This window comes from Delphinus delphis, chromosome 11 (assembly GCF_949987515.2).
Source record: "Delphinus delphis chromosome 11, mDelDel1.2, whole genome shotgun sequence".
NCBI lineage: Eukaryota > Metazoa > Chordata > Mammalia > Artiodactyla > Delphinidae > Delphinus > Delphinus delphis.
In genome coordinates this window covers 48505694-48520502 of record NC_082693.1, presented here as the reverse complement: position 1 = coordinate 48520502, position 14809 = coordinate 48505694, and the positions used below count along the sequence as shown (strand labels likewise).

Genomic DNA, 14809 nt, shown 5'->3' with positions numbered 1-14809 from the left:
GGGCTCACCAAGACCCTGTCAACCACACAGCTCAGAAGAAAAAGGAGAAGGAAAGAAAGAAAGAAAGAAAGAGAGAAAGAGAGAGAGAGAGAGAGAGAGAGAGAGAGAGAGAGAGGAAGGAAGGAAGGAAGGAAGGAAGGAAGGAAGAAAAGAAAGTTATTAAAATAAAAAATAAAAACTATTAAAAAGTAAAAAAAAAGAAAGAAAGGAGCAACCAAACCAAAAAACAATCCACCAATGATAAGAAGAGCTTAAAAACTATACTGAAAAAACACAAAAAACAAAAAAACGGATAGACAGAACCGTAGGACAAATGGTAAAAGCAAAGCTCTACAGACAAAATCACACAAAGGCCACCGCCTCAATTTTGGGATGATTCATTGTCTATTCAGGTATTACAGAGATGCAGGGTACATCACGTTGATTGTGGAGATTTATTCTCTTGCTCCTTGTGGCTGCTGAGAGAGGTTTCCCTTTCTCTTCTTTGTTCTCACAGGTTCTGGGGTTCAGCTTTGGATTGGCCCTTCCTCTGCGTGTAGGTCGCCTTAGGGCATCTGTTCTTCGCTGAGACAGGATGGGGTTAAAGTAGCAGCTGATTAGGGGGCTCTGCCTCACTCAGGCCGGAGGGAGGGAGGGAGGGCATGGAATGTGCGGCAAGCCTGCAGCGGCAGAGGCCGGCATGACGTTGCAACAGCCTTAGGCGCCCCGTGTGTTCTCCTGGGGAAGTGGTCCCTGGATCATGGGACCCTGGCAGTGGCGGGCTGCACAGGCTCCCAGGAGAGAGGTGTGGATAGTGACCTGTGCTTGCACACAGGCTTCTTGGTGGCTGCAGCAGCAGCCTTAGCGTTTCATGCCCGTCTCTGGTGTCCCCACTGATAGGCGCAGCTCACGTCCGTCTCTGGAGCTCGTTTAGGCAGTGCTCTGAATCCCCTCCGCTTGGGCACCCCAAAACTATGGTCTCTTGCCTCTTAGGCAGTTCCAGACTTTGTCCCAGAGTCCCTGATTTCTAGCTGTGGCATAGTAGCCCCCTTCAGCCTGTGTTCACGCAGCCAACCCCAGTCCTCTCCCTGGGATCTGACCTCCGAAGCTGGAGCCTCAGCTCCCAGCCCCCACCCATCCCAGCAGATGAGCAGACAAGCCTGTCAGGCTGGTGAGTGCTGGTCGGCACCGATCCTCTTGCGGGAATCTCTCCGCTTTGCCCTCTGCACCCCTGCACCCCTCCGAAGCTTCCGCCACCGGCAGTCTCCGCCCACGAAGGGGCTTCCTAGTGTGTGGAAACTTTTCCTTCACACCTCCCTCCCAGAGGGGCAGGTCCTGTCCCTATTCTTTTGTCTCTGTTTTTTCTTTTGCCCTACGCAGGTACGTGGGGAGTTTCTTTCCTTTTGGGAAGTCTGAGGTCTTCTGCCAGCGTTCAGTAGGTGTTCTGTAGGAGTTGTTCCACATATAGATGTATTTCTGATGTATTTGTGGGGAGGAAGGTGATCTCCACATCTTACTCCTCTACCATCTTGAAGGTCTCCCCTTCTCATTTTAAATACAATAAAAATACTCTTAGTTAAGTAATTTATCCAAAGTCATATAGAAAGTAGGCAGGAAGCCAGATTTTAAACCAAGCAATCTAATCTGAAAGATCAAACACCTATTCCTTTGTACATTATCTAGACATGTCACAAGACCAAGGTCCGTGGAGGACTTGCAGCTATTGGGGCCACTGAAATTCTCTCCAGTCATCTCCCTCCACAGGCCTCTCATGCACTCAAGGAACAAAACATCCAAATGACTGAACACTTTCCGGTCTCATTCTTTTTGAGCCCTTATACATGCCAGCCATTGGGCCAGGCTTTTCACATACATATCCCACATTAGAGAAGAAGAAACTGAGGCAGGAGATCCAGAAACTCACATAAGATGACAGAATTAAAAACCAGGAGGGCCTGGACTCAAATCCAAACAATCTGACTTGGGCGTAAGTCTGTGTTCTTAGTCATACTGTGCTGTCTCCTCAACATCTGAATCGGCGCGCACAACTTCCCCAGGCCAAGAAGTGTTCATGTATACCCATATTAAATATAAGTAATATAGCAATTTATTTTTTCATCCACTTATCGGTGTGAATGACTTCTCTTCAAAATTATACAACCATCATTGCCACCACTGAGTCATACTTTTGGATATAGTATATTTGGGAAGTGAAGGTGTAAGGAAAAAGATAACTTAGAGAACTCGAGGAAGGGGAGTCAATCTAGGTCAGGAAGTGACCTCACAAACTTGCAGTAGAGTGAAGGCAAGAATGTAGGTCAAGCAAGATTAGAGTTCAAAATAGGATCCGAACCTGAGAAGGCACAGGGTGATGGATGTATATTTTATCTGCCTCATAAATAAATGCAGATGGATTTTATCTTATGTATTTCACTTACCCCTTAGCAATATAGTAGTTAATATAAAGATTTTAGATTTAGACTATTTGAGATTTGACTTTTTACTCTATCATTAAGCATGACCTCAGCAAATTTCCAAATTTCATCATCTACAAATGGGGTTAGACATACCAACATCCCCAATTCGTCCTGAAAAACAATTGGAATAATATTGTATTAGGTGCTACAGAAAGTAGTTGCTCAATTTTTATTATGGGTAGCTATTATTTTATTATAACTTTGCTTCGCTTTCCTGAGTTTTGTAGTCTCAACTTGAAAATGTTAACCTGATATTTTTCATTTTGCTTTTCCATTTTTCTTCTACCTCTCATAAAGTACAGCATGGTAGATTCCAGTAATATTAAAACATCTGTGTATCTCTAGTAGTAGTGTTGTACAGTAAGGTGACTTTTTTTTTTTTTTGCGGTACACGGGCCTCTCAGTGTTTTGGCCTCTCCCATTGTGGAGCACAGGCTCCGGACGCGCAGACCCAGCGGCCATGGCTCACAGGCCCAGCCGCTCCGCGGCATACGGGATCTTCCCAGACCGGGGCACGAACCCGTGTCCCCTGCATCGGCAGGTGGACTCTCAACCACTGTGCCACCAGGGAAGCCTGTAAGGTGACTTTTTAAAAACACATTAGGAATAATAGATTTGAAGTGACTTTATTCTATGCAGGGATTCATCACACACATTTTATCTAAACTGTTTACCCTGACCATTTGACCTGGCCTTGAAGAAGGTTTTGTTTTGTTTGTTTTTCTTAAAGTAGAATAAGTCACTTATATAAAGATTATTCAAACAACTGTGCCTTGGATTTTTTGAATAAGTTGAATCTATATTTATATGGAAAGAAAAATGGTAATGTTTCCCAGTTGATTTAGGCTGTTAAGTGAAATAAGATTGACTGAGGTAGGGCCTCTCTTACCTCTTGCATTGTATCAAGGTACTTCATTTGGAAAACTTTAATATTTTTTCTGTTCATAGTTTATATACAGTGAATAGCATTTTAATATAAGGAATGCAAATTGAGGTGTTAAGGTGTCATGGGAAGCTTTAAATGTAGCACAGTTATAATGGAAAAGCAATGGTTTCACATACTTAGGATTTTTATTATTATTTTTTTTATTTGCAGGATGAGTAAGAGATACTTACAGAAAGCAACAAAAGGAAAACTGCTAATAATAATATTTATTGTAACCTTGTGGGGGAAAGTTGTGTCCAGTGCAAACCATCATAAAGGTAAGCTGTTCTGTTTTCTTCCTCAGCTCTCTGAGGAAGGGGACTCCCTTTAACACAAACTATTATGTTCTGCTTTTACTGGTCAGTTAATTTTACTAAATGTGGGTCTGCCCATGGCAATTCTCTTTAAGTAAAAATGCAGAAAGAGTTATTCTTAATATGGCTTTGATAGGTAATGAATGATTATTTAAATGTTTCCAGGATTACTGACACTTCTGCAAATAATGTTCAGAGAGTATGGAATCGTGACTTTGTTTTCTTCTTAGCATTTCCATTTTTAAGATAATGATGTTAAAATGTTGAGTTGACACGTAATAAAGATGAGTTTCAAATTGCAGTCATCCTATAATGAAACCATCCTTAATGATATGTGTCTTAATAATACGTATACATGTAAATTTCCTTTCCGTGCTTTTTGTAGGTCATATTTCTTCATGCCAGAGTACATCTTTGGCCACTCTTTTGATTCTACCCCAGTATGATATTAAGAAGGCTCAATTCTGCCATAGAACAGGGTGACGATATTTGTTTTATATGTGTGTGTTAAGCTTGACAGCTCAAAATTATGCCCTTTCTGTTCTCTTTTCTGAGCATAAGACTCAGTATAGTGAATACTTTTTCCAAATGAATTAAAATTCCATTTACTTTTATTTTAGTCTATTTCTGGACTGTCCCTACCATGATCAAGTATTCATAACCTGAAAAGTCAATTTAGATTTTTCTGTGAAATATGATTTTACAATTCTGTTCTCTTTCCTCTGTAAAGTCCGCAGACTAGCAACTTAGTTTCTTGTTTTATTTTTGATTGAAGAGAAAGTTAAGACTGCCTTGAATTTTGTAACACTTAAAATAGTTACACATGTGCATTTAATTAGCATTTAATTACGGAACAAGTACACCAGGGAATGGAAAGATGTGGTGTGAGGGAGGGATGCTTATAAGACAAAATCTTTTCCCCCATGTTTAAAACCAAAAAGAGTCATCTTTCAAAATATGAATTTTATAAAGAGGTCCTTCATATTTCACAATCCTGTTTTTGCCCCACTGTGTGTGTGTGTGTGTGTGTGTGTGTGTGTGTGTGTGTGTGCGTGCATTTCTTCTTTTCTTTAGTACAGCACTTGGATCCACAGATAAAACTTTAAATTCTCTTGAATAAGGGTTACTGGTATAAAATTAAGAAGTTGTTAAGGAAGATGTTATCCACGTGTCTCCAAATTGGCTACAGTGAACCAAACTGAAGGACAAAGCAGCCTTAAATACTTACCTTGTAAAAAGGGGCAAACCACTGGGTCCAGGCCCCATGCCTTGGGCTTAACAGGGGAAGACACATCGTCCATACATGGTCACCCCAGTGCACCTTCCCAGCCTATAAAAGTAGAATTGAGAGCTTTGGGGGAGATTCATAGTAATTGTGGGTGTCATCCCAGCAAAGCAAGGGTTCATGATAAGGATGCGTTCTCATCTCCAAAGTCAAGTGATGGGATCTCTAAGAGAATCATTCATGAGGACTGCTCCGCAGTGAATATTGCATACAATTTTTAAAGCTGTTTTTAAGAATTTTTAAGTTGTGTTATGTTCTATGCTAACTCCAAAACTAAGATCTTTTCTTACTTTTTGCCGAAAAATATATTTCTTGAACATAAGAGATTATACCTTGACTCAGAAAACTCAAAGTGCCAAACTCAAAGTTCTAAAACATTATAGAAGATAAACTTTTGTGTTGTTTTGCTGATCCATTTCCACCCTACCAAGAATATTTTGGAGGAAGAATTTAGGAAAGATTTCTCTGCCTCTCCCTCTTTCCCCTTTTCCTTTCTTTCTTCCCTTTATATTTTCCATGCAAAATGCCCCCTTTGTTTAAACTGTTTTACATTTAATAAGTGTAATGTACATATATGTTTTAGGACCTATTCATAAAATGAACACAAGTGTGCTCACCCCCGAGTTGAGACATGTAACATATCTAATTCTCTTGAACCTGATTGTGTCTGCCACTCTAATTTCATTCCTTTGCCTCCTTACCCAAGATAATCACTATTCTAAATTTTGTGATCATAATTCCCTTACTTTTATTTATAATTTCACCATGTATTTATACCTATCCAAATGGCATGCTGCTTAATTCTGTTGTTATTGAATTTACATAATAGTATTATACTGTGTTTTTCTGTAATTTGCTAATTTGCCCAACAATATATTTGTGACATTCATTATACTTGATGGTAACTATAGTTAATACTAATTTTTTTTTTTTTACCGTTGCCCCATATTTTGTTGTATGAAGTCACCACAATTTATGTATTTATTCTCTTGTACCTGAACAGTTGGTGTTCTATTTTCTTGTCATTATGAACTATGCTTCTATGAATATTCTACCTCTTTCCTGGTGCACATGTGCAAGGGTTTCTCAAGGGCACATTCCAAGGAGCAAAATTCTGGGTCACAGGGCATTGCATATCTTCAGTCTTACCAGATTATGTGAAATGCTTTTTTCCAAAGTGGTAGTACTAAGAAAGTTGTCCAAGTTATTTCTTTTTACTGATGTATAGTAGATTTACAATATTATATTAATTTCAGGTATACAACATAGTAATTCAAAATTTGTATAGATTATATTCCATTTAAAGATTTTATAAAATATTGGCTATATTCCCTGTACTGTACAATATACCATTGTAGCTTATTTTATACATAATAGTTTGTAACTCTTAATCCTCTGTCCCTATGCTTCCCCTCCCTCCTTTCCTCTCCCCACTGTTAATCACTAGTTTGTTCTCTATATCTGTGAGACTGTTTCTGTTTTGTTATATTCATTTGTTTATTTTAGTAACATACAGTATTTGTCTTTGTCTGACTTATTTCACTAAGCACAATACCCTCCAGATCCATCCATGTTGTTGCAAATGGCAAATTTTCATTCCTTTTTATGGCTGAGTAGTATTCCTGTGTGTGTGTGTGTGTGTGTGTGTGTGTGTGTGTGTGTGTGTGTGTACTGCATCTTCTTTATCCATTCATCTTTTGATGGACATTTAGGTTGCTTCCGTAGCTTGGCTATTGTAAATAAGACTCCTTTGAGCACTGAGCGTATGAAAATTTCGAATTAGAGTTTGCGTGTGAATTTTTTTTTAAATTGAAGTATAGTTGATTTACAATGTTGTGTTAGTTTCAAGTGTACAGCACAGTGATTCAGTTATACACATATATGTCTGTGTGTGTGTGTATGTGTATACAGATTCTTTTCTCAGATTCTTTTCCCTTATAGGTTATCACAAATATTGAGTATAATTCCCTGTGCTATACAGTAGGTTGTTGTTGGTTATCTATTTTATATATAGTAGTGTGTATATGTTAATCCCAACCTCCTAATTTATCCCTCTCCCACCTCTTTCCCACTTGGTAACCAAAAGCTTGTTTTCTATGTCTGTGAATCTATTTCTGTTTTGTAAACAAGTTCATTTGTATCTTTTTTTTTTTTGATTCCACATATAAGCAATATCATATGATATTTGTCTTTTTCTGTCTGACTTACTTCACTTAGTATGATAATCTTTAGGTCCATCTGTGTTGCTGCAAATGGCATTATTTTATTATTTTTTATGGCTGAGTAGTATTCCATTGTATATATGTACCACATCTTCTTTATCCCTTCGTTTGTCGATGGACATTTAGGTTGCTTCTATGTCTTGTCTATTGTAAATAGTGCTGCAATGAACATTGGGGTGCATGTATCTTTTCAAATTATAGTTTTCTCCAGATATATTGGATATATACCCAGGAGTGGAGTTGTTGAATCATATGGTAGATCTATTTTTTTTGTTTTGTTTTTGGAGGCAACTTCATCCTGTTTTCCATAGTGGCTGCACCAATTTACATTCCCACCAGTAGTGTACAAGAGTTGCCTTTTCTTCACATCCTTGCCAGCATTTATTATTTGTGATCCTTTTTATGATAGCCATTTTGACAGGTGTGAGGTGATATCTCATTGTGGTTTTGATTTGCTTATGCCTGATTATTAACGATGTTGAGCACCTTTTCATGTGCCTCTTGGCCATCTGTGTGTCTCCTTTGGAAAATTGCCTATTCAGTTATGCCCATTTTTTTAATCAAGTTGTATGTTTTTTTGATTTTGAGTTGTATGAGTTGTTTATGTATATGGTATATTAATCCCTTATCCATCATATCATTTGCAAATATTTTCACCCATTTAGTAGGTTGTCTTTTGTTTTGTTGATGGCTTCCTTTGCTGTGCAAAAGCTTTTAAGTTTAATTAGGTCCCATTTGTTTATTTTTGCTTTTGTTTCCATTACTTTAAGAGACAGATCCGAAAATATATTGCTATGATTTATGTCAAAGAGTGTTCTGCCTATGTTTTCTTCCAGGAGTTTTATGATTTCAGGTCTTACATTTAAGTCTTTAATCCATTTTGAGCTTATTCTTGTATATGGTTTGAGAAAATGTTCTAATTCCATTCTTTAACTTGTAGCTGTCCAGTTTTCCCATGGCTTACTGAAGAGACTATTTTTTTTTCCCCATTGTATATACTTGCCTCCTCTGTCATAGATTAATTAACCATAAGTTCATGGTTTTATTTCTGGGCTCTCTGTTCCATTGATGTATTTCTATTTTCATGTCAATACCATCCTAATTTGATGGCTGTAGCTTTTAAGTCAGGGAGTGTGACACCTCCAGTTCTGTTCTTCTTACTCAAGTTTGCTTTGTCTATTCAGGGCCTTTTGTGTTTCCCTACAAATTTTACAATTATTCATTCTAGTTCTGTAAAAAAAAAAAAAAAAAAAAAAAGAAGTGCCTAGCAGCACACTCCCCTCTTATCATCCAAACGATATGCTCTCAGAATTCCCCCTGAGAGGGCTGCCTAGGTCCTTCTCTTGTGGCAGGCTGACTATGTAGGCTGACTGGTGGGCTTTGTTGGCCCCTAGCCCAGTTGATTACCAGACCCTGCCTTGTGTGGATGTTGCTAGCTACTGACTAGTGGGGCCTGGTCATGAGGCAGCTGACTGCAGAACCCCAAGGGGCCCTGGGGCTAATGTTGGCTCACTGGCGGTAGGAGTGAGGGTCCAGAAGACTCTGGAGCTGTTGCTCCACCTACTGGCAGGCAGAGCTGGGTCCTGGAGTCTGGCTGCAGGGCCCAGGGATCCCAGAGCTGGTATCAGGTCACTGGTGGGCAGGGGTCTGGTTCCTGACACAGTTGGGTATGTGGTCCATGGTGTCCTGAAGCTTGTATTGGCCTGCTAGTTGCAGGGCCAGGGCCCAGGGCCCAGATCCCAGGCCCCAGGCTCCACTGGTCCCAGGGTAGGGTCTAGCCTGCCGTGGGTGGACTAGGTCTTCAGGCTGGGGGACTGTGATTTACTTGCATCTGGTGTCTGCCCCCTAGTGGGTTAGGCTGGTCTAGAGGCTGGTGCAGGCTTCCTGGATGGCAGGGCTGGTGTCTGCCTACTGGTGGGTGGAGCTGTGTCTTGGCCCTCTGGTCGGTAAGGCTGTGTCTAGAGGTGGCCGTGGGTTCAGGAAGTCATTAGACAGCCTGTCTACTGATGGGTGGGGATGTGTCCTCACCCAGTTAGTTGTTTGGCCTGAGGCTCCCTAGCACTGATGCCTACAGGTTGTTGGGTGGGACCAGGTCTTGGCACTATTGAGCCAGAGGGAGGATCCCATGATGCCAGCTGCCCGCAGCAGTGTCCATGTGGTAGAAAGCTCCCTAATATGGCTACTGACAGTATCTTTGTCCCGAGAATGAGCTACAGCCACCCCCCGCCTCTCCAGGTGACTCTCCAAGACCAGCAGTTAGATCTAGCCCAGGCTCCTGTCAAATTACTGCTTTTGCCCTAGATACCAGTGCATATGGGATTTTGTGTGGGCCTTTAAGGGTAAAGTCTCTGTTTCCCTCAGTCCTGGCACTCCCCAAATTAAGCTCCACTGGCCTTCAAAGCCAAATGCTCTGGGGACTTGTCTTCTCAGTGCAGGACCCCAGGGCTGCAATTCGCCCACCCAGGGGTATGGGAATTGATTATATTGTGAGCCCACCTTTCCTATCCTACCTGTCCCATTGTGGTTCCTTCTTTAGGTTTTTAGTTGTGAAAAATCTTTTCCTGTAGGTTCTCGTCTTTTTCATAGATTGTTGTTCTGCAGATAGTTGTAATTTTGGTGTGCTCATGATAGGAGATGAGCTCAGGGTCTTTCTACTCCACCATCTTGGCCAATGCACCTATTCTCTCTTTATTTTTTTCCATTTAAATTACAGTGTGTCTTGTTTTGTTCCTCTTTGGGTTGATCCTCTTTGGGACTCTGTGCTTCCTGGACCTGGGTTTTTGTTTCTTTTCCCAGATTAGTGAAGTTTTCAGGTATTATGTCTTCAAATATGTTCTCTGTTCCTTTTTCTCTCTCTCCTCCTTCTAGGACCCCTATAATGTGAATGTTAGTATGGTTGGTGTTGTCCAAGAGATCTCTTAAACATCCTCATTTCTTTTTTTTTTTCTTTTCTGTTCAGCTTCAGTGATTTTCACTACTGTGCCTTCCAGTTCACTGATCCAGCCCTCTGTATCATATAATCTACTGTTGATTCCTTCTAACTTATTTTTTATTTCACTTATTGTATTCTTCATATCTGTTTGATTCTTCTTTATATTTTCTAAATCTTTCTTAAAAACTTCTAACTTCTCATTCTATTCATCCATTCTTCTCCTGAGTTCTTTGATCATCTTTATAATAATTTCCTTGAACTCTTTATCAGATAAATTGCCTATCTCCATTTAGTTCTTCTTCTGGAGTTGTATCTTGTTCCTTTGTTTGGAACATGTTCCTCCATTTGGAACATATTCCTCTGCCACCTCATTTACCACTTTTAATATCTACGTATCTGGTAGTTTAGTTGTTTTTCCCAACCTTGGAGAGGTAGCCTTTTGTAGGAGATGTCCTCTGCGTCCCAACAGCACACTCCTCTCTGATCACCAGAGCTACATGCTCTAGTGGTGCCCCCTATTTAGACTGTGTGGGTCCTTCTGTTGTGGTGGGCTGACTACTGTGGGCAGTCTGGTAGATGTGGCTGGCCCAGGGTCTGGTTGGTTGCCAGGATATGCCTTGTATGGAGGCTGGCTATGGAAGCCTTTGGGGTTCTGGAGCTAGTGTTGACTCACTGATGGGCAGAGCTGGGTCCTGGGGTTGCAGGCCAGGGTTCCTGGATCTAGTGTTGGCCTGCTGGTAGGTGGGGCTGGTTCCTCACATGGCTGGCTACAGGTTCCAGGGTGACCAAAAGCTGATGTTGGCCCACTGGTAAATGGGACTGAATCCCAGTGCAGCTTGTTGAGAAGTCCAAGGTATCTCAAGCTGGTGTTGTCCTGATGGTGGGTGTGGCCAGGGTCTGGGGGTTCCTAGGGCTGGTTATCATCCTGCTGGTGAGTGGGGCCAGAGCCCAGGGTCTCCTGGAGCTACTGCCAGCTCACTGGTGGGCTGAGCTGGGTCCTGGGATCTCTGGCTGCAGGGACCTGGGGGTCCTGGAGCTGCTTTTAGCCTGTTGGTGGGCAGGGACTGTTCCTGACTCAGCTGACTATGTGGTCCAGGTTGTCCCAAAGCTTTTGCTGGCCCACTGGTGGGTGAAATCAAATCCTGGGGCAGCCGGCTGAGGGTCCCAAGGTATTTTAGAGCTTGTGTTTGGCCTGTGGGTGTTCTGCAGGGCTGTTGTGGTTCTGGGGATGGTATCGGCCCACTGGTGGACAAAGCTGTGCCCTGGGGTCTCTGGTTGCAGGGCCCTGGGGGTCCCAGGGCTAGTGCCTGCACACTGGTGTTTGATGCAGGGTCCTGGTCAGTCTGGTAGACAGGGCCGTGTCCTGGGGTAGCTGTGGCGTTGTAAGGCAGCCTGCCTGCTGGTGGGTGGGACTGTCAATCTGCCTGGCTAGTTGCTTGGCCTGAGGCATCCGAGTACTGGAGCTGATAGGCTAGTGGGTGGGACTGGGTCCTAGTGCCAATAAGCTAGAAGGCGGATTCCAAAATTGCACTTGCCAGCACCTGTGTCCACATGGTAGAACAAGGTCCCCCCAAATTGGCTGCCACTAGTGTCTGTGTCCCCAGTGTGAGCTCCAGTTGCCTCCTGCCTCTCTGAGAGACTCTCCAAGATCAGCAGGTGGATCTGACCCAGGCTTCTTTCAAATTACCACTTCTGCCCTGGGTGACAGAGTGTGTGAGCGTTTGTGTCTGCCCTGTAAGAGTGGAGTCTCTATCTCCCACAGTCCACATGGCTTTCATCGTGTGTAAGGCTTAGAGCAAGGAAGACCTATTCGCTTATTTCTATTTTTTATTGTGAGATAATTAATAAGAAATCTGTGTCTGATTGAGAGCACTTCGTGTGAGCATTCAAGATAAAAGTAATACAGTTGAAAATTAAAAATCCAACAGCTCTATTCTAAGAGCTTTGTAGATAATAACTCATTTAATCCTTATGACAATCTATAAGGTAGGTACTATTATTCATCCTATTTTATAGATCAGAAACTGTGGCAAAGAAAGGTTAAATAATTTGGCCCAAGTTGCTTAGTTAGTAACCATTGAGAGCAGGATTCAAATCTAGGAAGTCTTGTTCCATGTAACATGATAAATAGCTAGCAGTGAATTCTTTTTATTTATACTATTTGGGATTTAGTTGACTTCCTGAATCTGTGGATTGATGTCTTTCATAAACTTTGAAAGAATTTCAGGCATTATGTCTTGAAATATTGCTTCTATACCATTGTTACTGAACTAGAACTCTGGTTAGGTATATGTCAGCTTTCCCTCTCTATTCTCCACATATTTCAACCTCTATTTTATATTTTACACCTTTAAGTCTTTCTGTGCTATATTCTGGAATATTTATTCAGATCTGTTTATTTCTACCACACTATTTCTATGTTCTCTTGGGTCTAATCTGCTCTTTAATGCAGATATTGAGTTTTAATTTCATCTAGTACATGCTACTAAAAATTCTTTTTTTCTTACAAATTGTCTTGGCTTTTGATATATTTTGTTCTTTATTTATTTAGTTTATATTTCTTTTTATACATTTTATATCAAATCTCACATATATATAAAATTCGATGCTTCTGTTTTATGAAATTTTTGTGATTTCTTCCTGTTGACTCTCACTCATAGTACTTTATTTATTTTAGGGTTTTGTGATTTTTAAAAATTTTGTGAGCTAATGTTCACTGGAATCATATTTGCGAGAGTTTTTAAGGCCTATATTTAGAATGCATTCTTCCAGAGATGATTTGCATACACCATGTGTCTTAGGTTTCTCTAAAAGCAGAGCCAAGTCAGGAATTCTTGTTTATGTGATTTATAGAAAGAGTGCTCTCAGGAGACAGAGAGTAAGGACAGCAGGATAGACTTGGAGACAAAAGATGAGCACAAATAGAGTCTCAGCTGGAGAACAGCCTGGTCAGGTCCTTTGGGGAGGATCAGAAACATAAATTGCTCCACAGAGTAGAGCTCCTTGAGGTGAGATAAATAGCCTCTTGTACACTTGTGTCCATTTGTCATTGGCCATTGATCTGTTACCCATGGTAGGGAATAGCCTTCCTGGGGAAGTAGCTTCTCTTTAGCAGAGGGTGGATTTCTGAACAAGGGAGGGGCTGTGAATTGTAATCCCCTACCATTCACAGCAAGTGGAGGAAAGGTGCACTGCTGATAGAAAGGATGTTGGCAGTGAACCAACAGCTACACATCACTGCAGTCAACTGCTCATACCCCTCAGCTCTGCTTGATTCTTACTTTAAATTTACTCTGTTTAGGCAAAGCTTATCAAAGATTCTGCTTGGTTATAATTTCCAAGAAAACCTACGTGAGGAGGAATAGTGGGGCTGCTACTAATGCAGTTGGTACCAAGGCCTTTATTGATACTCATTATCTGCCCACTTCCCTAGCCATTTTAGATTCCTCTCTCCTTCCTGTTCACCTAGAAGGCTTACCTGATGTTTTACGCAGACCTCGTACCTGAGGGTTCTGAGCTCTGGATTATCATGTTCTGAATTCTGGGGTTGTTGTACTTATAAATTTATAGTTGTAACTGGGCATTGGGATGCCAAGAAATACCTCAATGGATCATCTGAGATCCTAACATATTCTCCCCTGCCCTGGTTCATAGCAGCTACCCACAGCAGTGATCACTGGGGTCATTAAACTCATCAGTATTTAAGTCCTTTTTTTCTTGCTCGTCTATGGGGCTGACTATGCAGCAATTGGAGCTATATGTTTAGCAGGACTCTTACCGTTGCCCCTGGTAAAAGCATTCCCTTTCTGGGAATCAGGACTTCTAGATTCATAGAGTCCATTGGTAGTTTTCACAGGAATATTTTAGATTGGATAATTCTGATGGAAAATTTGTTTTACTCAATAATTTTCGAGTACCCACAGTAAGGACTGAGAATATAGCAGTACATACAAGAGGCAAAAATTTTCTTTATGGAGTTTTTGTCCTAGAGGTGGGAAGATAGATACTAAAAAGGAAAAGTAAAACAGTTTTATAGTATAAATGCTATTTATAGGAAAAAATAAAGAAAGAAAGAGGTATAAGAAGTGTTCAAGAGGGACTGTAATTTTAAATAAGGCCTTTGGGTAAGACCTAAATTTTCCAATGGAGCCAGCCATGAAAATATCTGGGGGAAGGATGTTGCAGGCAGAGCAGTAAATAAGTATGAATGCTTTCAAGTAGGAGCATGCCTGGAGACATGAGAAGTAGCAAGGCTGCTGTGTATAGAGCAGAGTATGTAAGAAAGAGAGTGGTAAGAGACTGGGTCATTACAGAACAGGTAAGTATAGGAGATGAAACAACAGAATAAGTAGCTCTTCCAAATACCAGTGCAATAGCACTGTGTTCTCAAGAGCAACCAACTGGAGAATTGTCTTACTCTGTTTCTTGAACATAATGTAGAAACACTGTAGAAATCTAGAGCATTTGTATTTGAAAAATGAGATATGTAAAAATCAGAGAATGTTGTCACCTGCTTAATAAAATCTTCTGAGCTTTGGGAACTAAAAGTCCCTCACACACAGACAAACCTCCACAGAGATTCTGTCCTGAATTCTTACAATTGTCTTCAGCTGGGCATTTTGGGAGCAGGGTGGGTGGGGGGTGGGGGGGTAGTGGTTAACTCAGAGCATTGTGA

General features: G+C 41.1%; 1 protein-coding gene across 1 annotated transcript in view; it reads left to right on the top strand.

The window, feature by feature from the left end:
• TAFA2 (TAFA chemokine like family member 2) overlaps positions 1-14809 on the top strand; it is a 548201-nt gene that overhangs the window by 380765 nt on the left and 152627 nt on the right. The window contains exon 2 of the mRNA XM_060026304.1: positions 3553-3659. Within this exon, the coding sequence (XP_059882287.1) occupies positions 3554-3659 (106 nt within the window). The 5' untranslated portion in view covers position 3553. The remainder of the gene's footprint in view (positions 1-3552; positions 3660-14809) is intronic.